Source organism: Cucumis melo, chromosome 9, assembly GCF_025177605.1.
Source record: "Cucumis melo cultivar AY chromosome 9, USDA_Cmelo_AY_1.0, whole genome shotgun sequence".
NCBI lineage: Eukaryota > Viridiplantae > Streptophyta > Magnoliopsida > Cucurbitales > Cucurbitaceae > Cucumis > Cucumis melo.
In genome coordinates, this window is record NC_066865.1 from 7,403,274 (window position 1) to 7,430,957 (window position 27,684).

At 34.8% G+C, this 27,684-nt stretch overlaps 2 protein-coding genes across 4 annotated transcripts; one reads left to right on the plus strand and one right to left on the minus strand.

The window, feature by feature from the left end:
- Positions 1-99: 99 nt before the first annotated feature.
- LOC103503311 (uncharacterized) lies at positions 100-8,608 on the minus strand. 3 transcript variants are annotated; one of them, XM_051090461.1, is made up of 5 exons: positions 7,740-8,547; positions 6,465-7,310; positions 4,786-5,094; positions 4,063-4,683; positions 100-2,498 (listed from the first exon to the last, which is right to left on the minus strand). In XM_051090461.1, the coding sequence occupies exons 1-5, from the start codon at positions 7,900-7,902 to the stop codon at positions 352-354; spliced, it is 4,086 nt and encodes a 1,361-aa protein (XP_050946418.1). In that variant the 5' UTR covers positions 7,903-8,547; the 3' UTR covers positions 100-351. The 3 variants fall into 3 exon arrangements, with proteins under 3 accessions (XP_050946418.1, XP_008465674.1, XP_008465673.1); XM_008467452.3 differs by having other exon boundaries at positions 100-2,495; positions 4,063-5,094; positions 7,740-8,608; XM_008467451.3 differs by having other exon boundaries at positions 4,063-5,094; positions 7,740-8,608.
- A 6,475-nt stretch (positions 8,609-15,083) lies between these two features.
- On the plus strand, positions 15,084-17,177 carry LOC127150835 (uncharacterized). The gene is made up of 2 exons (XM_051089524.1): positions 15,084-15,899; positions 16,146-17,177. The coding sequence occupies exons 1-2, from the start codon at positions 15,084-15,086 to the stop codon at positions 17,175-17,177; spliced, it is 1,848 nt and encodes a 615-aa protein (XP_050945481.1).
- The last annotated feature ends 10,507 nt before the right edge of the window (positions 17,178-27,684 follow it).

A 27,684-nucleotide genomic window follows, 5' to 3' on the forward strand; every position in this document is an offset into this window, starting at 1 on the left:
ATATGGACTAATTAAGTTCTAAGTCATAAATCAGACTAAATTTATAACAAAAATTTTATGGACATACCAACAGAACTGTGTCCTCCAAATGAGACGGTGTTAACTCTGCAATGGGAAACTGATTGAATATAAATTTTTTTGTTGTTTTGTTCTCCTAGAAGACGGCAATAAGAACCGTCAAAATCTGCTATTGATTAATCGACATGAAAGAAACTATGATACATGGGGGGTTGCAGCAAAAACAAAGAATTTGCTGCTGAGAGGGCCTCTCTCTCTATTGAAATGGCTCTCTCTGAAGCATTATATATAATTTTATCTACTAACCAAACCTAAGTTCTCTCTCATATTCTATTATGACCCACTGCCACCACCCTTGTTACTGCAATCCAGTTTAATATCACATCCATCATTACAACTCTCTCCTACATTCATTCCTCCAACTACTTCCTCCTTCCTACTATTATTTACCTCCATCTTCTGGGTTTCCTCGTTTGAGTTTGATTTCTCTTCCTTGCAACTAGACAGTGACTGCTGCTCGATTGGAGAGAAGGCTGGTTTAGAGAGATGATTGAATGTAGGATATCTGGTTAGTAGGGTGGTGGGATCAGGCAACGATGAAAGCCCAGTGCGTATTTGGTTGCCATCCCAAATTCCATAACTTCTTGAGGGAGTACTCTCCTCTTGGCCTGGAGAGTTCTTACAATCGAACTTGGCTGTACTTAGATTTCCATGGCTGTTTACTTTCAATCTACGCTTGAACTTGTGGTGAGGCTCAGTTGTCCTGATTCCATTCTCACTGGATCCAGATTTTGAACTTGGCACAAATGAGGAATGCGTAAGAATTTGACCAAATAATTTTATGTCACCATTTCTAGACGATCGTTCAGAATCAGATAAACTACGTGAATGCACTCTAATATGATGACGCCCTTGTTCCTCCTTAGCCGATGATGTTATGTGAGAGTTTAAGGGCATTGAAGGGCAATCTGCTGCATGGGAATCAGCTTTATCACCTCGAGCAGTGCTAGCATCGACATTTCCTCTCTTGGTTTCAGTATCTGAGACATTTTCAACTGATGTTGCAACCGAAACAGAAATGTCTTGTTCTTTTGCAGTTTCATTGGACATGACTGCATGTTGCTGCTCATTTACCAAACCATTCTTATCGTTGGCAGAATTCACCGACTGGCAGTCCTCATCAAAACCTGATTGAGAGCCATCCTTCCTAGTACATTCATCATCTGACACCATAGCATCCACAGCAGCATTACTACAAGTCTTTGAGGATAGATTACTCTCTTTGACTTCCTGATGGGTAGATTGCAGATTCATGGATTCTGATTCACCACCACTTATACTCATTACAGACTTCGGCAAGTCATCAACCACCCGAGAGCCAACCAGTTCACAAGGAAAGGCATCTTTGGTATCTACACCTCCTTCGCCATTGCCTCCATCAGCATCATGCCCATTTCCATTATCTGGCATTTTCTTTGCAGAACATATTAAATCCAACCCAAGGCACTTCCGTGCTTTGCTAAAGAAGACCTTGCATTGGTCCGTGGATTTTGATCCTACATGGGTAGAAATCACAGAGAAATTCTTCCCATAAACTGACACCGCTTCTATGAAAAGAGACTTCTCCCCATCCGTCCAATAAGAAGGACCCATTTCTCCACAACTCTCGTCAGAAAAAATCTCATTGTCAACATACCGCGGAACATTAGTTGTCATACGCCGTCTTAATACGGTTGTAGCACCCTTTTTGCACTTCAAATCCTGAGAACTGTCTCCTCGGTTGAAATTACTAGTGACACATGAACCCATAGCTTCTGAAGAAAGAGAACCACATATACCAGCCAAAACATCAGCAGCCACCTTTTCTCTTTCATTTCCAAAACTATTAAGACCTTTGGCCCTTTCTGATAGATCATCATCGAATTGAGTTGTGTGATATGAAGTTCTTCCACCTGACCTGCCACTAGAATACTTATGAGCACGGGCAGTCATCGTTGAGGCAGCACCCAAAATGTCAAGAGAAGCGGCATTAGTTTCTGGATTCCATTTCTTCCCTGTTGTCATCAAATAGTTACTGGTGGAGGACTTCACTTTCTTCCCAAACTCCAGCTTCTTTGTTTTCTCAAAGCAATCAGACTTGTGGTTTTTGTAGTAGAACTCGACACAGTCTGCTGTTGTCTTATGATCAAGAAAGGATGCAATTTTCCCAAAATCTTTGCCAAAACATTCCAACTTCTCCATAAAAACATCTTTCTCTTCTGAGGTCCATGGATTAATCATTGCCCTTTCCTTCTCCACTGCACACGGGTTCTCAACTAATCCGTTATTAGAGATGAACCTTGAGCCCATCTTATCCTTCTGGTCCAGAACTAATGTGGGCATCTTCAATGTCCTCCGGTACTGCTTAATCTGGGGACTAGAAAGCTGCATGCTCACATGCTTAAGTATCTCCGTGCTAGAAACGGGGTTCAGATTTCCTGCTGCAAGGCGAGTTTTAAAATTCAAAATGATTATATCAATTGTATCACGTTAGGAGATTCTTCTCCAAAAGATGTATGCTTCCTGATTTAAAGAGGAAAAATTTTTACATGAAGATAAAGTGATGATGAAAATGAAAAGGGGAAAATCCTCAAACGAATACCAGAATATCACAATAGCAAACGTGAAAAATGAAAAAAAAGAAACAAAACTAGTATAAATAGTTAATATTCCTGCTGAAACAAAATATTAAAAAAGATAACAAAGCTCATAGATGCATTTGTATTAATAACCCTATGCTGAAGGAAAGAAATATACCATCAGATAATGCCTTTAGATCACATAAACTAATTTGATCAATCATGTTCACATCATACTCAAAAAACCCATCCCAAGTTATATTAATAGAGTAAAGACGATCATATTTGAAATGAGCAATTAACCCTTTATTTAAGAACGTCATACTTGACTTACTACTAGATTATAACTATTATGCCAGAAGACCATTCCCTCAAACTACTTCCACTTCCACCTCTTCAATTACTCAAAAATCAACAAGTTAACATTTAGCTGCACATAAACTATTTAATTCTGAATGACTGAAGAGGTGGTTACCTAAAATGAGAGTTCGAATGAGAGACGTAATATTTCTAGAAAAAGAACTGTTACCAGTAAGGCTCTTAATTTAAATAAAAGGAAATAGAAACAATTGCTTTCAAACAACAAAAGGGCCAAGAAAAAAGCAAGCCCACCAAAATCCTTCACCAAAGAAAGGGGGATTGGCTCCGATGGATGACCATTTGATTGAATCTTTTTTTTAACTAAACTTATGAATATTACTTTTACCCATTAATTTCTTACTTTTTAGGACCGCTTGTAAAAACTGTCTCGAAAACTTAAAAAATAAGTTTTTAGGAACCTGTTTCTGCTTTTGGAATTTGGCAAAGAATTCAAGTGTTCAACTAAAGATGAAGATCATAACAAAGAGGTTGTATTGAAATTGTAAGGAAACAAACATAATTTTCAAAAACCAAACAGTCATCAGACAGGGCCTAAAATTTTATAAGGGCGACACAGCTTCCTCTCCCCTTCGAAATAAGTAGTCATTTCCCATACAAAAAAGAACGTGCAGTCAACTTATTTAACACCACAGTGCCCATTCATTGTAACTCAAGACAATAAACTTAATTGGTATGTGAAGTTTCAGTATTTAAAAACTAAAATATGAGGAACGATGTGGATGGTCAACACTAAGATTGGCCAGGTGGAAGAAATTTCACCAAACTACCCAAGCACTTCAAATAGGGTTGATACTTGGGTAGAGAAGCCAAAATTATCACACGCAAATTTCGTTTAAGTATATTAAAATATAAGTTAAGCTTGAGACATGCAAACTAATACCCGTGACTCAGAGAAGTTAGAGGACCCACTAGCACAGAATGGAAAACAGATACAAAACTTGAGGCAAATCAAGTTATTTACATGGATATAAGAAGAGGCAAGTTTAGAGCAACGCCTGTTTAAAACATTCTTGAACTTAAGGACATAGATTAGATGTTTCCTTACCTGGTGAAGGCATGCGGTATCGAATGGAAGATCGGTTCTTCTGATAGCCACTGTAATTTGTCCACAAACTCAACTGATGTTTTTTCTGAGATTTAGCACGTAGCTTCCTTACAGGAGGCACATGCAAATTCTCCTTCCACAAAGACTGGTAAGCTTTAAACTTGAGGGTAATTACTCTCTCCTTAAATCTTAATAACCGTTTCCTCTTTGCAAATCTCTCTTTCACTAAACATTGATTCTGTGCGCAGGCATTTGTACTCCAAATATCAATCTTACATTCATTGGTAGGCAACATCCTCATTAAAGCTTCAGAAGCCTTACATGCAGACTCTTTATTGGATGCCAGAATTAAATCAGACACACTATCTCCTCCCTCAGCACATTCATACGTATCATTAGCAACAGGATGTACTGTGACACCTTCACTCTTTATAGGCAAGCTATTGTCTATATAGGCTACAATATGATCTTTCGCACTGCAACCAGAAACTGTTAGATTCTCTTTCATGACAGATTCCTTCACATCCGACCTCCCAGACCTATCCTTATCAGCATACACTTCTTCCAAGTCATTTGTAGAATGTGCCAACGTTTTTGAAATAGTATGTGCAGAAGTAACAACTGGCAGTGTAGCAACTGTATTAGTGACATTGTTTTGCTCTTCAAAGAATTTATCTCCCACAAGTGGACTGGATGCCAACGTGAAAGAAAAGTAACCCTTACCTTCAGATTTCAACCCCTTCAGCTCATTTTCAAGTAAATCAATTTCAGACTCAGTCGTCTCCAACACTTTAGAAATTTGATTTTTATATATAAGCAGCTTACTCAAGGCAGTGGAATCCACTGAAGTCGAATCATTAGATTGCAGCAGTTGAATGAGTGGAGAACACAAATTAGCTATTGAAAAATTATCCAACTTCTCTACAGTGGACGTTCCCTCATACTGATTCTGAAAACCAGAGCCAGGTGAACCATGAAAGTTACTGACATCATTATCACTTGATGCCTTTCCAAATGATTTTTCATCCCCACCTACACATGAAGCACAGATGCAGAAGTTTGATTTCAGTAAAATAAAGCACATGTCACCTAATAGCGAGAAAGACAACAATCTGGAGTGATCACAAGACACGGCAGTATTTAGAAGCAACACATTTTCTAAATGAAACCCTTTACTCTATGATGCCTTCCAAAACTACTCACTGGCGTAAGATGTATACCATTGTAATTGATATCAGAAATTTCAACTATCAAATCACTGTTGACCTACCCGTCTCCCCCCCCCCCCCCCCCCCCCTCTCTCTTATATATATATCCACCAAGAACCTCCTACGTCTGATATGCCTACTAATCCATCCCTCTGTGTATAAATAATATAACAACCTTCATTGAGGAAACAAATTAAAGAATACAAGAACCAAAAACAACCAAGCCCGCAAAAGAAAACCAACAAGAGAAAGGGCCTCCAACCATACAAAATAGTCTTAAAGAAAATAATTACAAAAGATCTTTGAAATCAAAGCCAAAAGAAAAAAATGAAATCTAACGAGGGGTCACATATCACTAGGATTCTCTCTGACCCTCCCAGCACAATTCTTATTTATGCTAACCATCCTGTTAAAAGAATGCTCCACTGTCAAATTATTGTTTAACTTTCTTGTGATCTTGTCAACTATCAAATTATTATCTAAAAAATCTTGTACTACTAGTTTTACCTATCTTCAACACATACCTAATTTTTACAAAGAACATGCTTAATTCTATTTACTCTTTGGTTGATCTGCCCTTCATAGTTTAGTTTATTAGCATCTTCTTACTCGTTGATCCCCTTCACCACCACAAGGAAATTTTTGTCTTTTAAGCTCACATAACCCTTCTTTGGCATTCTCATGTCTCCCTAAAATGAGAACTTCTTTCAGAACCCTCTCCTCCTCCTAGAGTCTGCTGGTATAATGAATGTTTTTCCCGTCCCCCTCTAGGACTCCCTTACCCTTCCCCACTGTTGCTTTTGATCCTAGATTCCATGTTCTGGTTCTTGAAGTTAACATAAAGACAATCATGTTTTCTTACACATATTGCCTCCTATGCCACAATAATACGCTGAGTTCATTAAACTATAGCATGTAGTTACTGATTAGCGATTACCGTGTTTTCTTTTCTAAAATTTGTAGCCTCTTATGGCAATGGAAATATTTAAAACATCTGATAATTATTCTTTTGTAATTTTTGTTAACTCTGATTGAGACTATTTTGTATTCAATATAAATCTATATATAATCATTAATATCTTCTTCTACTGGAATAGGTTGAATGCACGAAAATTTGAGATATTGTCACTTGATAAACACCATAAGAAGTGAAAATTTGCCCCACAACAAGAAAAGCAAAAAAGAGCTGTGTACCTGGAGAGGAACCACTAATGACAGAAGAAGGGGTGGCAGGTGAGGTACAATCAGCAAATCCTGAACCTCGGGGGCCTTTTTCAATCAAGCAAGAATTCAGAGAATGAGTAGATTCTGCATTAACATTTGTAAAGGCAGTACTGCCATCAGGAACTTCGACCTTTTTTTTCTCATACTTGGCAAGTCCCTCACCCCATCCTAGCCGCGGCTTCTTCCTGGCACTTGCGTCATCATAAGGCAGAGAAGACATGGCACACTCAGCATGATCAGCTGAAGGAGAAAAATTTTGTGATGCATTTTTCGACACCGTCTCAGACTTTCTGTCATTAGAATCTAAAGCATCAACGCTCTTTTTGCTACTGGAGTGTCCCGATGTTGAAGTGCGTGAAGACAAGCCACCAGAGCGTGTCCATTTAAGAGGCTTCCACCCTGAGGAACTCACTGAATACTCCCGATCACGTCTCTGGTTTGTGCCTAACCCATTGACATCATCGACCTTATCATGCTGGCCTTTTACCTTATCTCTCGGGTTTACAAAGTCAGAATGAGAATGAGAGGGATATATCAGCATATCATGAACTGACCTCTGATCATAATTTAGATCATGCTGTATTCTACCACCATTGTTTGTAGACCCATTACTTGTTGCCCAAGAATGGCCTTTCCAATCTCTTTGACTAAAAGATCTGCTTTCCCTACCGTTCCTAGCATACTTCCCATCGCCATGTGAAACAGATGGCCGGCTACTGACGTTCTCCAGCATCTTGTTATTGAATGACATGGAAGGCCCATATCCATGACCATATTCCTCAGAGAACACATGCCAACCCCCCTGCCTACCATGACCTTCAGAAATATTTCAAAAAAGAAAAAGAAAATGCAAAAGAAAACACAATCAATACAAGCAAAGGATCTAACATGGGGCAAAATTTGAAAACAAAATAATCCGAGCAATTTCTGTAGCAAAACTTAGATTTCTAGTTGGGACTAATCCAGGCGAAAAACCTCAGATCTAACCACAAATACTTCATAAAATCATGAATATATAACAAACCCTTGGTTCAATTAGATCTATCAGAAAGAGAGGATCCAGAATTTAATGAATGAACAAAAGGAAAACTTTTCTTGGGTTTCAATTAAGCAAAACAAGAGTAGTATATGGTCCGAACTACGAGTCTCCATAAAGACCTCAACAAGGGAAGAGATATAGATATCTTTTGATTTTATGAAACCTAAATAATTCAAAAAGAAATCAGAAACGACTGAATTGCTCACCTGGCGGTCTGCGAAAATCACCTGATCCCCACCTACTAAACTCACGGGATCCGTGACTGGATGAATCTCTCCATCTGGGTAAAGGTCCGAGAAACTCTGACCTCTCGTGTTTCCTCTCCTTGAAGAAGTCCTTCCGATCCCAGGGCAAAGGTTCAGGCGGCATGAAAATGAGGCCAATAGCATGGGCACCCTCAAAGAACAACCGTATTCAACGCACAGCACGAGGAGGGCGCCAAATAGAACCGCTGGAAATCAATTCAACTACTTTCGCAACCATGTCAAGCAAGAATCCTCAGTAACAAAACTTTCATATTCTGCCAAAGGAATCGCCAAAGAGAAAACCAAAAACAAAATCAAATCAACACAATCATATCGATCGGTTCTGCCTCCTTTCGCTGGACGTCTAAGAACGAAAATACGCCGATATGTAGCAGCCACACCACACGGGTAACTCCAGACCAAATCTTGAAGAGAAACCACCAAAACGAGGAATAAAGAACAGAAGGAAAAGCTATACAGGCGTACGTGATGAATAGAGACTGAAACGGGTGGGAAATTGAAAGGGTTTAGAATCAGAAGGAACCGACAATGGCGATTGAAAGGCTCTGCGACATCACATGCAAAACCTCAATCTAAGTTGGAGTTCGCAATCTCCGCCCTTCGTAACTCCTCAGCGACCTTCAATCTCTAAACTCTCTCTCTCTCTTTCTCTGATGGCGGACGGAAAATTTTGCCTCCGGAGCGAGAAAGTGAGAATTTGAGCCGATAAGGGACGAAAGAGAAACCTGACAGAGAAGAGAAAGAGGGAGAGATTGGTTCTCCGGATCTCAATTAAACTCTCAACCTTATTCAATGTTTTCTTTTCGCGTCCGCTTTTTTTTCTTATTTCTCTTTTACTCCCTCTTTTTCTGTTAATATCATTTTAGTCCATTTCTTCCCTTTGATTTCAGTACTTTTTAAATTCAACCCAATTATACGAAGGGTAATTCTCGTGGATTTGAGTAGCCTTTATTTAAAAATAAAACTTAATTCAATCCCGTTGGATTTAGTTAATACAAGTTACTCAAAATGTTTTTTCAAACTCTTTTAAAAAAACAAAGTGTTAATTTACTTTATTTTTTAAAAAAAAATATATAAAAAATTGATAAGCTATTTACCTTCCATATAATAATACTACTAAAAAAATAAAATTTATTACCTGATTTTTCGTAAATATTTTGTTAAATATTCTATTTTTGATAAAAATTTTAAAATATTACTTTTAAAAATTTTATTTTTCAAAGTACTAAAATAGTAGTTTTAACACTTAGAATGACTTAGTTTGAAAAAGATTATGAAATCAAATAAAACTAAAATAAATACATGTATATCCATTATACCAGAAGTAAGATACACACATATATATTTAAGTTAATATGATAAGTTCGGGTCGATTAGGTTATTTACGTGAACTCATGGACCAACAAACTTAACTCATAAAATTTTCATTTATTTGAACATGACCCAATCCAAATCAGTTGATAACTCAATTCAAACCACATTAGTTTGGTTGGATTGATTGAATTTTTTTAGTCATTGAATCTTTTAAACACTTCTAACTAGCATAGTGTTTGTACCATTAACCTCAAGACTAAAGGCCCAATAACTCCTAATACAATAACTTTGCAAACAAAAACAAAAAGTTCTTGAAAAAGCTGACAATAAACCAATAGTATAGACTAAATCTAAGATTTGTAGAAAGTACGGAAGCTAATAACGATATTTTAGCTTTATTTTTAAATTACTTTTAATTTATTTAGTTTGGTCTGTGCAACTTAATATAATCTTAAAATTAAGAGATTTTTTTTAAAAATATAACAAATCGGCAAAATATTTACATATATAGAACAATTTTAAAAGTAGAAAAAGTCCACAAGCCCACAATGTATAATACCAAAGTTACACCAGTCAACACGTGATAAATCGCCGATACACACACGATACTCAATCGTGTACATTTTGATACATGATCTCAGGCATACCATGCCCTGCGATGCCCTAAGATGAAAGAATTCTTCCTTTAATTATTGGGTCTTGAGTCTTAGTGACATCGAGATGGTCTGGGATGAAAGAATTATGTCTTTATATTCGATCTCAAGCATACATTGCTCGAAGATCCTTGAGGATGAATGATTTTTGCCTTTAGTTATTCGATCTTGGGCATACAATTCATCAAGATGCCCTGAGATTAATAAATGGCAAGGGAATATATGAAATTTATGAAAAGAATGATCACGCATCATGAGCTTTTTTTATTTTGTTATATGAGCCGTAAACATTTTTGGGTTTTAAATTAAATTAAAATTAGGAAAACTTACTTAAATGTAACAAAACTGTAAACTATTTACGGCCCGTGTAACAAAACCCATAAGGTTAGCCATTTTTTAAATATTTCAGGTTTGCCCTTCCATCTTTTTTTTCTTCCTCCCTATTTGTCTTCCCCGTCTTCCCCTGCGATTTCGTCTTTCTTCTTTTCTCTTTTTCTTTTCTGCGATTTCTTTCCATCATCTTTCTTATTTTTCAATTCTTTATTTATGTTGTTTAATCTTTCCATCGTTTTTCTTCTTTTCCTCTCCGTTTTTTTTGCTTCGATTTATTTCCATCATCTTTCTACTTTTCCTCTTCTTTTTTCGCTGCAATTTCTTTCCATCGTCTTTCTTCTTTCTTTTTTTTTACATGTTTACATTTGGCTAACTAAATCTAAACGACTGTATATAAGACTGTGTACAACAAAATAGCAGAATCTAAAAGATCGTGTATAAAGAATCTTGAATAAAAATCATTTAGATTGAAGTAGCCAAATGTAAACGATCGTGTAAGAAAAATAAAAGATTGTGTATAAAAAATCTTTAAAAAAAATTATTTAGATTGGAGTAGCCGAATGTAAACGATCGTTTAAAAAAGTAAACGATGATCATGTATAAAAAATCTTGAAAAAAAATTATTTGGATTGGAGTAGCTAAATGTAAACAATCATGTACCAAAAAAATTAATAAAATTGTGTACCAAATTTAAAAAAAAAACATTTAGATCTAGAACCAAAATCTAAATCTAAATGATCGTTTAACAAAATTAAACGATGCAATTGAAAAGATAAATTGTAGCCATATCTAAATGATTGCGTATAAATTGTAACCATATCTAAACGATCGCGTATAAATTATAGTCATATCTAAAGGATCACGTATATATTGAATCATATCTAAACGATCGCGTATATATTGAACCATATCTAAACGATCGCGTATATATTGAATCATATCTAAACGATCGCGTATATATTGAACAATATCTAAACGATCGCATATATATTGAACTATATCTAAACCATCGCATATAAATCCCAAATATATTACGCGCGCGTTATTGACGGGGCATTTTTGGTATTTTACACAGTGGGCCTCTAGGCTTTTTTTGTTTTTAGAATTGTTCTATAGAATATAAATATTTTATCGCTTTTTTATATTTTTGAAAAGACCCCTTAAAATTAATTATATATTACTTATCGTTAACTTTATAAAAGTTAATCTAAAATCATTCCTTTTTATAAAATTTAGGGTGAATATCAATTATACCCCATGAACTAAATATATTCATAATAAAGGTTCCATATAACAAAAAATAAATATTTTGCATAATAGTTTTTGAAACTAAATTGAAAGACATATCAAAGTTCAAAATTTAAATGGATACGATTACTAGTTTAGAATTTAAATAAACTTAAATGGATTTGAATCCAAAATTTAGAGTTTAAAATGATACAATTATTAATTTGTAATTTAAATTGGTACAAATTAGGGTGCAAACGAGTTGGATTGAGAGATTCATATTTTCGAGTTGGTTAGGTTGACAACCCGAATAACCCGGATTAAATTTATAACCCAACCCAATCCATAAAATATGGGTTGGATTGGGTTGAGTTGTTCGATTTTATTATTATTATTTTCATTTCTAAATTTTAATTCTTCTAAATGAAAATCATCATAAATCAAATATATTTCGCATCAAGTTAAGCAAAAAAAAAAAAAAAAAATCTCGAAACTTATAAGATTGTTTAACTTTTATTAAATAAATAAATAAATAATAAAATAATATAATAATATATATAACTTTTATTATTATTATTATTATTATTATATATATATTATATTAATTTGGGTTGGGTCGGGTTGACCCGAATTTTTCAACCCTCCAACCTGAGACCCAACCCAACTCACATTTTAAACTAACTCAACCAAACTCATATAATATGAATTTGGTAGCCCGGATTGTCAGATTACTCGGATTATTCTTACACCCCTAATACAAACAGCAAAATTCAATGATATAAAAACTCATATTTGCCTCGTACTCTAAAAGCTTGCTCGTGCTATTGTTATTGTGTGTTTTCTTAGAGGATTATAACTATTATTTTATCAAATTTCATAAAGATTAACTTTAAAGCTCAATCTAATATCAATTGAATTGTTAATTCAAGTCTAATGGGAAGATAGGGCATAAACTATGATTTTGTAGATATTAATTTTTTTTAGTACAAATTAAGGATGGAGAATTTGAAATGAGACTTCTTAATAAGGTATATACAAATGTTAGTCGAAGTAAGTGGTTTAAATATATATGTTTTAACCATATTTTTAGGTTAATTTTTATACATATAACAAAACACTAAAATATTTACGGTTTGTGTAACAAAATTAAAAAGTCCAAGAAGCCACTAAAATATTTTCATAAATCATATTTGCACTTGATATAGTGAATCATTTGTCACTTCTCTTTCTTCTTATTCTTGCGATTTATTCATATTTTCTTCCAAATTTCTTCAACTTCTCTTCTAGATTTTCTTTCTTCTATTTTTATTCATCTTCTCTTTCTTTCTTTCGTTCTTCATCTTCTCTTTCTTTCTTCCATCTCCTCTTATAGAATATCAAAATCGTTTAAATATTACTAATATGATCTAAACGATCGTGTTACGATCGCTTACCTAGTCAACACGATCATTTAGAATAGTCAACATGATTATTTAGATTTGAAGCCATTTTTCCATTGTTTAAAAAGAACTATACCATCGAGTGGATATGATGTAAACGATCGTGTACTATAATCAATCTGATCGTTTAACGTGGTTAACACGATCATTTAGATTTTGAACATTCTTTTCATTATTACAAAGAACTATACGATCGTGTTGATACTACCTACATGATTGTGTAACATTTCTTGCACAAGTGCATATCATGACCATTTATACGAAGAATTACGTTCGCATATGTGTCCGATTAATCGTGTGTTAACCGAGACTTATTTGGTATTTTTTATTGTGGGCCTATGAGCTTTTTTTCGTTTTCAAGATTGTTTTTATAGAATGCAAATGTTTGGTTGATTTGTTATATTTTTCAAAAAAATATGTATTTATTAAATTGATTTAATCGTAAAACTAAACCGAGAAAAGTTTAATAAAATTATATGCACCGAAGTGAAAAAAAAAGGAGAACAAGATATACCGGAATCAAAATACACTGTTTTTTCTTTCCTTTCCTTTTTTTTTTAAATCTTATTTGGCCCCTCTTTGTGTCTTCTCTTCATTATTTCTAAAATTTCGCCTGCTTTCAGAGCATAATTACGGAAATGGACCCATTGCCTTTCTTTGTGCAATTACTATATTACCCCTTCACTCTCAATTTAATCCGCAAGACCCAGCATATGTTGGTGCCGGTGAATATCTCCCCTTTACGTTGCCGTTTAGGCCAATTCTAAAATTCTACTTTTGTTGATTTAATTTCTTCTTCAACTCTGTCCAATCCAATTATGTGCCTTTATTTTCGAAGATAACGATCGTTTTTTTTTACTTTTCCAGCAAAAGATATCAATCACTTTGAATATGGGAAAGTGTTTGAATTTTTAGGAAATTAAGGAACTTAAATCTATTATTATTATCATAAGAAGATCAAAGGGATATTTTCATATGGTAGAAAAAATCATAAACTATTTACAATAATGTTGGCAAGCTTACTTCTTCCTGGTTGAGTGCGGCTAGTTCATCATATCAACATTTTTCATCTGCAAATCATTATTGACGACAACTTATTCTACATCATCTGCGATCCATCTAAAGAGTATTCTCTTCTTCTTTCACTTTCTTCTTTATCGTCCTCGTTGTTTTCTTCTTTTCTTTTTTACTATTAATGTATATATATTTTGTAATTAAGAAGATATTATCTTGAAGGTATTATCTTATTTTATCTTGTATTATTTGTTGCCTTTTTCATTCCATAGAACCTTGTATTTATAGCCTCTTTTTCTTGATGTAAAAACACAAGGACAATATTCATCAAAATAAAGTCACATGGTATCAGAGCCACTAATTTAAGCCACTGTTCAGCCGCCGCCGCCACAAAAAATCATCGTCACCCCGCGACTCTGTCTCTCTGCCGCAATCCGATCTCTTCACGTTCCGACTTGCCGCCGCTCAGAAGCCCCGACCTCTTCACGTTCCGACTTGCCGACCGCTCAGAAGCCCCGATCTCTTCACATTCCGACTTGCCTTCGCTCACAAGCCCGATCTCCGTGAACCGCATCTCCACGTTACCACCGAACCGTCGATCCGAGCGTTACCGTTTCTCCGCGATCCGAAACCCGCGCCTTTCCATCAGACCCGAAGCCGACCCGAAACCATCTGGCCGACCCAAAACCTGAAAAATCCGCTCCATCTCCGTGAAACTCGACCCATTTTCTCACGCCTGAAACCCGAATCGAAATTACCCTGTTTTTATTTATTTATTTATTTATTTTTCTCCGATCGCTGACTTGGTTTCTTCTTGTGAGTAGATGGAGAAAAGTGAAATTGCTCGTCCAATTAGCACAATTCTTGATGACTCTAATTATATTACATGGGCAAATCAAATGAAAAGCTTCTTAATTGGACGAAAATTATGGCGCATTGTCACGGGAGATATTACCAAACCGACCAAACAAGACAAGGAAGATGATAGCAAATTTATAGAACGCCTTGACGAATGGGACAACAAAAATCATCAGATTATTACTTGGCTTAGTAACACGACAATTTCTGCTATCCACACACAATTTGATGCTTTTGAAAATGCTAAGGAGTTATGGAATTTTTTGTCTACACGATTCAAGTCCGTCGGATTAGCGCATTACTATTAGTTGCACAATAGCCTTGTTAATCTTAATCAAGAAGCTGGTCAATCAGTTAATGAGTATCTAGCCGTACTTCAACCTATCTGGACTCAACTTGATCAAGCTACAATCAGTAAAGATTATCTTCGTCTTATTAAAGTCCTTATGGGACTACGTCCAGAATATGAATTTGTTAGGGATGCCTTATTACACTGCAGCCCCCTGCCCTCATTGGATGCTGCTATCCAAGAAATATTATTTGAAGAAAAACATCTTGGCATCAATCTCTCCAAACATTCTGATGTTGTTCTTGTCAGCACTTATTCACCACCTGGAGCATCAAGCACATTTTGTAAGAATTGTAAGCTCACTCGTCATAAATTTATTAATTGTCCTAAAATAGAATGCAGGTATTGCCATAAGCCAGGTCATATCCTGGATAATTGTCCCATAAAACCACCTCGACCTCGAAGCTATTCTACAAGAGCAAAGTACTTTACTAAACTCAGTAACTCCTCTGTTGTTGCTGCTGTTTCGGATAATTCCACCACCCCCCAGTTTCAGATAAGTGGTTTTCAAAATTTACTAAATCAGTTGATTTCATCATCTTCCTCTGCACTTGCCGTCTCACCAGGTAATCGATGGCTTCTTGACTCTGGCTGTTGCAATCATATGACATCTAATTACTCTATTATGAACACTCCTAGTCCTACTAAATCTTTACCTCCCATTTATGCTGCTGACAGCAATTATATGAATATCACTCACATGGGCACCATCAATACCCCTAGTTTGAATCTTCCTCATACTTACTGTGTCCCAAAGTTAACCTTTAATTTAGTATCTGTTGGTCAATTGTGCGACCTTGGCTTAATTGTCTCTTTTTCTTCCAATGGTTGTCAGGTTCAGGATCCACAGATAGGACAGACGATTGAGACGGGTCGCAAAGTGGGAAGATTGTTTGAGCTCCTATCACTTCAGGTTTCTCCTCCATCCATCTCTGCCCCTATCACTGACTCTGATACATATCAGTGGCATCTTCTTCTTGGTCATGCTTCTCCAGAAAAATTGTGTCATTTAATCTCCATTAACAATTTAAATAGTATTACCAAATTTGTCCCTTTTAATTGTTTAAATTGCAAACTTGCTAAGCAACCTGCTTTGTCATTTTCTAAATCCACTTCCATATGTGATAAACCTTTTGATTTAATCCATTCTGACATTTAGGGGCCTGCCCCTACCTCCATTGTCCATGGTTATCGCTATTATGTGTTATTCATTGATGATTTCTCTCGATTTACATGGATTTATTTTCTCAAACACCGCTCTGAATTATCTCGCACTTATATTGAGTTTGCTAATATGATTCGCACCCAATTCTCTTGTCCCATCAAAACCCTTCGCACTGACAATGCCTTGGAGTATAAAGACTCCACTCTTCTATCTTTTCTCTCCCAACAGGTTACTCTTGTTCAGCGCTCCTGCCCCCACACTTCTCAACAAAATGGACGTGCTGAGCGCAAACATCACCACATTCTTGACTCAGTTCGTGCCCTTCTTCTTTCTGCCTCATGTCTTGAGAAATTTTGGGGTGAAGCAGCTCTTACATCCGTCTATACTATCAATCGTCTTCCTTCCTCCGTCCTTCAAAACATCTCTCCATTCGAAAGACTATATGGTACTCCTCCTAACTATTCCAACCTTAAAGTCTTTGGTTGTGCTTGTTTTGTTCTCCTGCATCCTCATGAACACACTAAACTTGAACCCCGTGCCCGCCTCTACTGTTTTTTTGGCTATGACACAGAACATAAAGGTTTTCGTTATTGGGATCCCTTTTCCAATAGACTTTGTATATCTCGCCATGTCACATTTTGGGAGCACACTATGTTCTCTCGTTTATCCTCCTTCCACGCCTCCTTCTCTAGTCCTCAATCTTTCTTCACCGATACATCTATTGACCTTTTTCCTCTCTCTGAATCCACTCCTGATAATGAGCTTGCTCAATCTGCACCTACTTCTGTAACTTCGGACCAGTCGCCCATCTCTGATGGGAGTCCTGACCCTACTCCAGACACCCCTCCTCGTCGTTCTCCTCGGGTAAGGGAACCTCCTATTCATCTCCAAGATTATCACTGTTTTTCTACTATTGTTTCCCTTATTGAACCTACCTGTTATCAAGAGGCTAGTACTGACCCTTTATGGCAAAAAGCGATGAATGATGAATTACAGGCTCTTAACGCACACTTGGGACTATGTTGACTTACCTCCTGGTAAAAGACCCATTGGCTGCAAGTGGATCTACAAAATCAAGACTCACTCTGATGGTACTATTGAGCATTATAAGGCTCATCTTGTAGCAAAAGGGTATTCCCAAGAATATGGTATTGACTATGAAGAAACATTTGCTCCTGTGGCTCGGATGACGTCTGTGCGTAGCTTACTAGCTGTTGCTGCTGCCAAGCGGTGGCCTCTTCTTCAGATGGATGTCAAAAATGCTTTCCTTAATGGGACTCTTTCTGAAGAAGTCTATATGAAGCCACCTCCTGGTACTTCTTCTCCTCCTCACAAGGTGTGCCTCTTGCGTCGCGTACTATATGGTTTCAAACAGACTCCACGAGCTTGGTTTGCCACGTTTAGCTCTACCATCACTCAACTTGGCTTTACTTCCAGCCCTCATGATACTGCACTCTTTACTCGTCACACACCCCAGGGTATTGTTCTTCTTCTTCTCTATGTTGATGACATGATTATAACTGGTAATGATCCATAGGCCACATCCGATCTCCAACATTACCTTGGTCAACATTTTGAAATGAAAGACCTTGGGTCTCTCAACTACTTTCTTGGTCTTGAAGTCTCTCGGTGCTCGGACGGGTATCTATTGTCCCAAGCTAAATATGCCTCTGATCTTTTAGCTCGCTCAGGAATTACTGACTCTAACACAGCTTCAACGCCGTTAGATCCCAATGTTCATTTGACCCCTTATGGTGGCGTTCCTCTCGAGGATGTCAGTCTGTATCGGCAACTCGTTGGCAATCTCATCTATCTAACAGTAACTCGCCCAGACATTGCATATGTTGTTCACATTGTTAGCCAATTTATGGCTGCTCCTCGAACCATCCATTTTACTGCCGTACTACGTATCCTTTGCTATGTCAATGAAACTTTGGGACATGGACTTCAGTTTTCTTCTTAATCCTCTCTTGTATTATCTGGCTATTCCGATGTAGATTGGGCTGGGGATCCCACTGATCGACGTTCTACAACCGGTTACTGCTTCTACTTAGGCGATTCTCTCATTTCTTGGCGCAGTAAGAAACAAAGTGTTGCCTCTCGTTCTAGTACTGAATCAGAATATCGTGCTCTTGCTGATGCTACCATCGAACTTTTATGGCTTCATTGGCATTTTCCTGATATGGGTGTTCCCCAGCAGGGTCCCACTCTCCTTCATTGTGGCAATCATAGTACCATCCAAATTGCCCACAATGATGTTTTTCATGAGCGTATAAAGCACATCGAAAATGATTGTCACTTCATTCGTCATCATCTCTTAAGCAACACACTTCTTTTGCAACCTGTCTCCACCATTGAGCAACCAGCCGATATCTTCACCAAAGCCTTACCATCTACTCGCTTCAATCAGATACGTACCAAACTCAAGCTGACAGCTACTCTACCACCTTGAGTTTGAGGGAGGGTATTAATGTGTATATATTTTGTAATTAAGAAGATATTATCTTATTTTATCTTGTATTATCTTGTATTATTTGTTGCCTTTTTCATTCTATAGAACCTTGTATTTATACCCTCTTTTTCTTGATGTAAAAACACAAGGACAATATTCATCAAAATAAAGTCACATCTACTTTTCTCTTCTTGGTATTTAGAATTACTTTAGGTCTTGCTTATTTAGTTGTCTCTATGATGTTCTTCTTTCTTTGTCTTCTTTAATCAAATTCAACAACTCAAATTTAACTAATAGGCACTGGAATTATGTGATTTTTGTGGGATTACAAGGTTACTGAATTAATGGATGAATTTTAATTTAGTGCATATGATAGATTTGTAACCATCGTCTCTCAATGATCACATGTTACATAATTTTGCAATTTACTTCTTGTGGATGTTCTCTATTTTCTATTTCTTCTTCTCAGTTGTCTATTTGTATGTGTGAAGATGTACATACAATTTGAAATGTTTTTTTTCTTTACTTGTTGGTGTTTTGGTGTGAAAATGGTGGGATGTGAAAATCTAGTGATATATATATCATTCTCCATCACTGATAAACAACGGTATACCTCTATCACTTTCTATCGATTGTTTTTGTTGTGAAGATGCAAGATATCATTGATAGACAATGATAAAATTCCATCACTTTCTATTAGTTGGTTTTATTGTGAAGATGTAGGTGAAGGAATGTAATTCCCATCGTGAAAGCCTATGAATGTTGTACAAATGAAATTCAATTTGAAAAACAAAAAGAATTCAGAAAGAAGCTTAAACATGCTTCTAAGGAGGAAAAAAAGAAACTCTCCCAAGAACTCCTTCAATTCCCAAGAACACCACAAAATCTTCCTAGTTTGGTTTTGTGAAAGGAATAACCTTTTTTTGAGAGACTTTTTTTTTTTAAATAGAGAGATCGTCCAACACATAGAGAGGAAAGATTGTATCTTAACCAAAATAATAACAAGAGATGGAGGGGAAAGTTATCAAATAACTCCCTCCCTCTCCCTCACATCTATTAATTAAAAATATATTAATTTAAATAATATAAAATCAATATAAATTTAGGGAAACTTTCCTAAATATAACAAAAAATTATTTACGATCGTGTAACAAAGGCCATAAATTTAGTCATTTTTTAAATATTCCAGATTTGCCCTTCCATCCTCTTCTCCTTTCCGATTTTTTATCGTCTTCTTCCTATGTACTCTTCATGCGATTTTTTCCATCTTTCTATTTTTTAGATTTGGGTAACCAAATCTATTTCTTTTTATCATCATTTTTGTTTTTCTCTCTTTTTTTAGGCATGTCTTTCTTCATGTTTCTTCTTTTTCTTTTACCATTGTATAGTCTTTCTTCTTTTCTTATTTAAACAGTGTATAAAGAATCTTGAAAAAATTGGTTAGACATTTAAACTAGAGTAACCAAAACTAAAAAATTGTGCATAAAGAATATTGAAAAAAATCGTCTTTCTTCTTTTCTTTTTTACGCAGATGGTGTATAAAGAATCTTGAAAAAATTGGTCAGGCATTTAAATCAGAGTAACTAAGATTAAAAGATTGTGTATAAAGAATATTGAAAAAAATCGTTTATACCAAATTTTGAAAAAAAAAATCGTTTAGATTTGGGGTAGCCAAATTTAGACCCCCAAATCTAAACGATCGTGTACCCAATTAATTAAACTACCAAATTGCGTTACCAAATATATTACGCGCATTGTTGACGTGACATTTTTTGATATTTTACACGGTGGGCCTCTAGGCTTTTTCCATTTTCGGAATTTCTATACAATGTAAATACTTTGCCGCTTTTTTATATTTTTGAAAAGTCCCCATAAATTTAAACCATATTATATCTCATATAAGATAAACTTTATATTATATCATATATAGTGTAACTAATGATTTAAATATCTCATATGACTTATAGTTCTAATATGAATTGAATTCATATTAATTTTAACATATAATTTATTTATGAATCTTATTTATATTATTATTATTATTTGAATAATATTCAAATATTAACTTTTCTCATAAAAACTTTATATTATAATGTATCAAATACATAATATTAATTGTATCATATACAATTTATTCCCTTTAATCAATTTGAACAATTCAAATTTAAACCAAAATAAATTTGATTCTCATTTATCCTTATTAAGCTAACAAAGGGACTTTATGAATCTTACAGATTGAAGTTCCAATGATATAAAATTAATTTAATTTAAACTCCATTCATTGACTATCAATCATTCCACTAAAGACTAATAATTGTTCTCTTCTTACTGTAGATATATTTTTGTGTTTATTAGATATAACCAATCAACAGTGCAATGACCCTTCACAAATTGCTCGTAGATACAACTAGGCAAAAAATTATCATTTTGTCCCTATAGTTATATCTAACTCTTTAAGTACCACCGATTCCTCTAATGAACAATATGTTATAGTCCCACTATAACTAAACTCCTCTCGGGCCAAGAGAGTGTGTGACACCACAATGTTCAAGCCCTTGAATCAGCCATTTAGAGAGCAATTTCTCTATTTACTCTATCTTTAGAGAAGGAGTGAAATCCTTTTTGTGTAGTTGTGTTCCCAACTTTCTAATCAAACGAATCCCTAAAATGGTAGACATATTGAATCGATGACATAGACCACTCTCATCCATGCAAATCAAAGGACTGCCTTCATAGGCAGGAAATCATAACTCATTTAGGATTTAGGTTAAGTCACTTATGGTCATCATGGTGAAATATGGACTTAACTAGTAACGGTGTTAATAAGAGAGACTATCATTTCATGGTTCGGTCTTATACAAACTCTTTGTATAGAATACCCGCGCTCTAATGTCTTGACAGGAATGATTATATCTATATAAGGTTTACCTCTTAATAATCACCGTTCACATTTTTTTCTTATCAATGAATATATCTCTTTACTTGTATGACTTAGATGTCTCGTATTTCTCGAAAATGTGATTCGATTGATGGGATTTGGTATAATACTTATGAGATCGAGGAGATTGATATACCAATCTTTCTTCTTCGAACGTATTGATTTGACCATATAAGCGAGACTGCCACCAGAAGTAGAACCTCATATTTCTTTTAGAGAATCTTCTAATTGTTTCAGAGCAACTAGAAAGAGATTCTTTAACCAGAAAGAATTCTTGGGATACCTATCCACAGAAGTTTTCGCAACTCAATCATGTAATGGAATCATCAAAGATTTAACCTTTTTGAACTCTATCTATGACTCACTATGGGCTCGAGAAACAAAGAGAAGATGTTTACAAATGAGATATATAACAATAAGAAGAAGGAAAAGGATTGAATAGAGGAACTCCCAAACATTTGGCGATATCAGATGTGTCGATATCAATGGTGACTCATTATTTCGATGAATCATTTCTTCTTACAAAAGAAGCCCACGGAGCGGTGTAGCACTTTAGAACAATTGTAACAACTACAAAGCAAGATGTATTCGTAGTGTCACCAGGATAAGGTATTTAGCCTTATCCATCTACTACAACCATTTAAGTTATCACTTAAACATGATCCACTTGTATGTCTCCACATACATGTTTAGGTTACAAAAGATAACCTTGGATGTTAGTTTCTTGGTTTTGTGGGTTAATACAATTAAATGTCAAATAAAATATAATACTTTATTTTATTAGATAAATAAAATGCTTGTATAATACAATTACAAACTACAAGACCACGAGATTTAGGGTATCAACCTCAACAGTAGGAAGGTGAAAATTTTTCTATCATTAATTGACAATAATAAAACTCTATCGCTTTAATAAAACTCTTTCGCTTTGATTTTTTGTGTGAAGATGTAGAAACTTGAAAGTCTTTTTATCACTGATAGAAAGTGATAAAGTTCTACCACTAATATATATAATTTGTCTGTTAGTTTCTTATTAGATCTTTTTTCTCTGTTTTACAGTAATTTTTTAATATAGTTGATGTTCATGGAGTTGTTTTTTATGGCTGAAAGTTAGCTCATTACAAATTTGATGAGAATTATAGTGTATCCTTGATTGGTTTAGTTAGTTTGATATGGAGTGAAACCTAGTTGGATGTTTCTATAGATTTATCAGCATTAGTAGATTTTAGTCAAACCAATATCCAAATTGAAAGTTAAATTAACATGTAAGTGGAAGAGAATCAAATTAAAACACTCTAAATTTTATGAATTTTGAGGATTCAACCTGTTAAGAAAAATTGGAGAAAATTAAAAATTTTAGAACACTAACCTTTGAGACTCAAAATTCTCCTTCAGTTCTTGATAAATTAGATGAAATCAAGTTGTGAACAATTCTTTTCTACTATCCTCAAGACTTAGAACTTAATTTTGGGATGAAGAAGGGTGATCATTTTCATGAGTTTATGAGAGAAATAAGTCTATGAGCACCTGATGATTTTCACTCAAATCCAACGAGTTCATCATTTCAAAATTCAAATAAACTTATGATTATACAGCTAATTAACGTGCAAACCAATTCGCACAACAATTAGTATTAAATCTTTGAATAGCTAGGTAGGATTTGTAGATCTTCGTGAGTTTAACAACACAAGAAACAAGGTCTTTATTCACTAAAACACCAAGATTGGAGAAATCTAAGTCAACAAATTTAACTTCTAAAATTAACTTAAATTGATTTTTCCAAAAATGATAAATCATTTTAAAATTCTATTTAGTTAAACAATTTTTATATTTAATCTAATTAATTAATTTTATTATTCAATTAAATAACAAAATAAAATAATAGTTAATTCATGGACATTTTTAAATATAATCAAATAAACTAAAATATTTACGACAAATAGCAAAGTTTTGGATTCTATTAATGATAGACACTGATAGATTTCTAGTACTGTTTACCAATATGATTGATAGAAACATATCAGAGCCTATTAATGTCTATCAATGATAGAATATGAAATTTTGCTATATTTTGTAAATATTTTGTCAAATTTACCATTTTTGACGATTCCCCATTAATTAAACTATTTAATTAGTTAATATTATATTATTATAATCACAAATTATGATCAATCCGATTGACCTAATTCGAATCCCTATTTGAATTTTCGATATTTAAATTTTATTTAATACCAATTTTCTCTAGATTTGTAATCGTTAATTATATCAAATATTATTAACAATTTATTTTCTCAACTAATTTGAACAATTCGAATTTCTCGACCACTTCTAAGTTTAAATCCATAACAAGATAGTAGAGGGACTAAATGGACCTATATATCATGAGCTCCGGCAATTTGAAGTTAACTAGCTAAATTCTTTTAATTGAGTTAATCAACATTCGTTTAACTAATTAGGATTGTCCACTATAGCTCGTAGTTGTACTCTCCTCATTGTAAGTATATTTGTGTCCATCGGATATAGCCACAATTAAGAAGTCAACCATTCACATGTTTTTCATAATCCCAGCTGGGTCAATCTACCGTTTGACCCCCAAGACTACATCTTGTTCCTAAAGCCTTAGTTGATCCTCTAATGAACAATTGGTTTAAGGTCTAACCTATAAATTGAATCTCTTTTAGGCCAATGAGAGGGTCAGACCTCTTTGTTCACGACCTAGAGTTAGCAGCTAAGGAAATAACATATCTACTAACCCTAAAAGTGGGCAGGAATGAATTTCATCTTGGATCTTACGTCCCCAGCTATTCACCTGGTCTTATCCTTGAAATGAGAGGTCTATTGAGCCAACGCTAATGAGCTACCTTCACCTAGGCAGATTTAAGGATAATCCTGTGTGAACATGAGTTCATAGTTAGCTCAGGATTAAGATTAAGTTATCTAGGTCATTTGTAAGATAACTTTTAGAAATACAAGTTAGTATGACTTTTTAGATAGAATAATGAAGCTTTAACGTGGATAAATGAAGAAAACACAGAAAAATAGATAAAATAAGACGACTAGACGTTACAAGTATCAAAGGAACATTATGCTTGTTTATCATGGTTTTTATGTCTAAATAGAGGATTTTTAGGCAAAAGAAAGAGGAGTAGCTAAGCAACAAACGTCAGGCAATGAGATGCCCGACAACCAAATGATAAGTGGAATGAAGCTAGATGATCCACATCGTTGGAAGACAATAACGGTTGGCGTGAATGTTAAAAAAGGTCGAAAGGGCATCTATAGTACTGCACAACTTTATTAGAAAAATGATGACACCCAAACGATGTCAAGTCCCATCAGTTATCGCCTATAAATACAAGGCTACCTTCTCAGAACAACGCGTATGAGAATGTGGAGAACAAGCTTAACTTCATCCTTTACCTCTCTTATGTGTTTTAGGTGAACGTTTAGAGCATAGTTGAGCAGAATCAATACCCCATTCTCCCCTTCAATTTAATAGGCAGAAAATGGAGCTGCTGTGTATTAGAAATTATGCTCAAAGGCTTGACCTCTTTCTTGATACTTCCATTTGTATTTTCTTTTTCTTTTGTATTTGTAATTTGAACTCCATGGTCGACAGGCCTAAAGTTTTATTTATAAATGCAAATTCCTACTACTTTTATTCTCCCATTTCTTTATCTCTACATAACAATATCTCTGTGTAAACATGATATGATGCAAGAAATAATTAGTAATAGAGAATTTGAATGTTTATATTATTCATTTTGTTCAGTTAAGTGTTGAAATCAATATATCTCTTTGTTCGAGAGAAAGTGTGAAGTATTGAATGTTGTCATTCAAAAGAGTAATGACCTGAACTTAACTAAACAGACGGTGACAAGAATGTAGCAATACAATCTTGTCATTGAATTCCTCTTTAACATGCATATCAGAAATGCGAGTACGTGTGGCGAGAAGGCACTGAGAGGTTCTCATATTAATATAGGATGAGTTGTAAATAATATAGTTAGATAGATTAGATCTAAGTCATCTGGTAACTTTTAGTATTTGCATCCCAAACGGCGAGCAAGTACAATGAAAGCACCAAGAGGACGCTCGCCTTAAATATGAAGTTAACAAATGATTTGTATCATCTCAATCAACTAATTAACCTTGTCTTGCATTTGGGTTACACAAACATTCCTTCATGTACATTGCCTAAGCTAAACTGAATTCATATCAAGCATAACTACTACCTCCACCTCCATCTTGGTCCTCCACACACATAGTATAGTTATAGAGTAGATAATACTAGAAATACAATTATATTGTATAGACACCACATTAAATTATATCGCATGTTATAACCTTGAGTGCAACGATTCCCTATATTCGACCCTGACTTACCTAGGAAACATCTATTTTTGCTTATATTTGGGTAAGAGAGAGGAAAACTTGTACGTAATGTAGAAATCTCAATCATGTACAGCAGAAAATGGATCTAAATCACTCTAGATGCATCTATACTTAATTAGAAATTAACATGCATTACTACTCTAGTTAAAATGAAATTAGAGTTAATGAAAATCATACCTTTGAAGCTCCGATTCACTTGAAATCTTCACACGATCTCGAATCGAACCACACTAGTGTTGACCCACTATTCTTCAGACTTAGGACCAAGTCATGAAATCCAATGAGTGAAGGATTTGAGAGAGAGATATGAATGGAAATTTGGATTAGGGTTAGGAGAATTTTGGTGAGTTTTTCTTTTCTCTTTTTTTTTTTTTAAAATAATAATTAAAATTGCCAAAAAAAATTTCTCCATTTGAAAAAGTAGTCTTTAAATAGACTAGTTACATAAAACTATTGCATGTCTAAATTCACAAAAGCCAAACACCTCACATTCCATTAACTTTTAGTGGGCTTGGTATTATCACCATGAATTTTCACTTAATCCACTAATGAGTCAATGGAATTATGCAACAATGCACTTTCTCTTAGTGGGGTTGGTGTCATCACCATGAGCTTCCCTATAACCCATTAAGAGTTAGTAGGATTATCTAACAAACTGTTGGATTTTTCCAACAACTTTAGCCGAAGGGCAAAATGGTAATTTCACCATTTCAAGTCAAAGTCAAAAGTCAAATTTTTAACCTTTCACCATTTTGTCCATCTTGACTAATTCCAACCTTTCGAACATGAACTATATTCATTTTTTTGAAATTCAATTCACATTTGAATATATTGCTGGTCAAAGTCTGACTTTTCAAAGTAAAAAAGTCAACTCTTTGACTATTCCCATCATTTTTTAGCTTTCGAATATGAATCTGCATTCACATTTTTATATTTAAATATAAAGACTATATCTCTAAATTGATAACTAACCGTTGTACTTAATTCAAACTATTTGAAATAATCTAATATACTATTCTAAGTTAATTCCATATGAGCTAGTAGGGAAACCTAATGGACCTATAGATCATGAATTTTAGTAATTCGAGATTAACTGATTAAACCCTTTTAGATCGACCTAATCATGATTCATTTACTAACGAGTCATTCTACTAAAGCTTTGAAGTTGCATTCCAAGCTACAGATATATTTGTGTCCATATAATATAACCATGATTAGTAAGTTCATCCTTCATAGATGTTGTTCGTAACCCCGTATGGGTCAAAATACCATTTTACCCTTGAGATTATATATTGTTCCTTAAGTCCCATTTATCCAATATTAAACAATTGGTTTAAGGTCCAACCTATAAATCGAATCCCTCTCGGGCCAATGAGAGGGTGGTGCCCCTTGTTCAAGATCTAGATTTAGTTTTTAAGGGAATAACCTATCTACTAACCCTATAATGGGTAGGGTGAACTCCATCTTGCATTCTATGTCCCCAACTATCCATCCGGTCTTACCCTAAAACAAGAGGCTTTTTGGGCCAGTGATGTTGAGCTGCCCTCACCTATGTAGATCTAAGGATAATCCAGTGTGACAAAAGTTCATAGTTAGCTCAAGATTAAGATTGAGTTACCTAGGTCACTAATAATCAAAATAGTTAGTTTTATATAGTCAACGATGTTATAACGTAGAAGTGATTATTTCATGGTTTCAGTCGTATGTAAACTCTTTAAATAGGATGACCTCACTTTCATGTCTCCACA

Excerpts from the sequence above, each read along its gene's own strand:
- LOC103503311 (XM_008467451.3), bottom strand. The coding sequence starts at position 7,902 with ATGCCGCCTGAACCTTTGCCCTGGGATCGGAAGGACTTCTTCAAGGAG. Across the intron at positions 7,311-7,739 it reads TGATTTTCGCAGACCGCCAG|GTCATGGTAGGCAGGGGGGT; the intron begins GTGAGCAATTCA and ends ATATTTCTGAAG. Across the intron at positions 5,095-6,464 it reads CATTAGTGGTTCCTCTCCAG|GTGGGGATGAAAAATCATTT; the intron begins GTACACAGCTCT and ends CTTCATGTGTAG.
- LOC127150835 (XM_051089524.1), top strand. The coding sequence starts at position 15,084 with ATGGGACTACGTCCAGAATATGAATTTGTTAGGGATGCCTTATTACAC. Across the intron at positions 15,900-16,145 it reads TTGAGCTCCTATCACTTCAG|GGGCCTGCCCCTACCTCCAT; the intron begins GTTTCTCCTCCA and ends TCTGACATTTAG.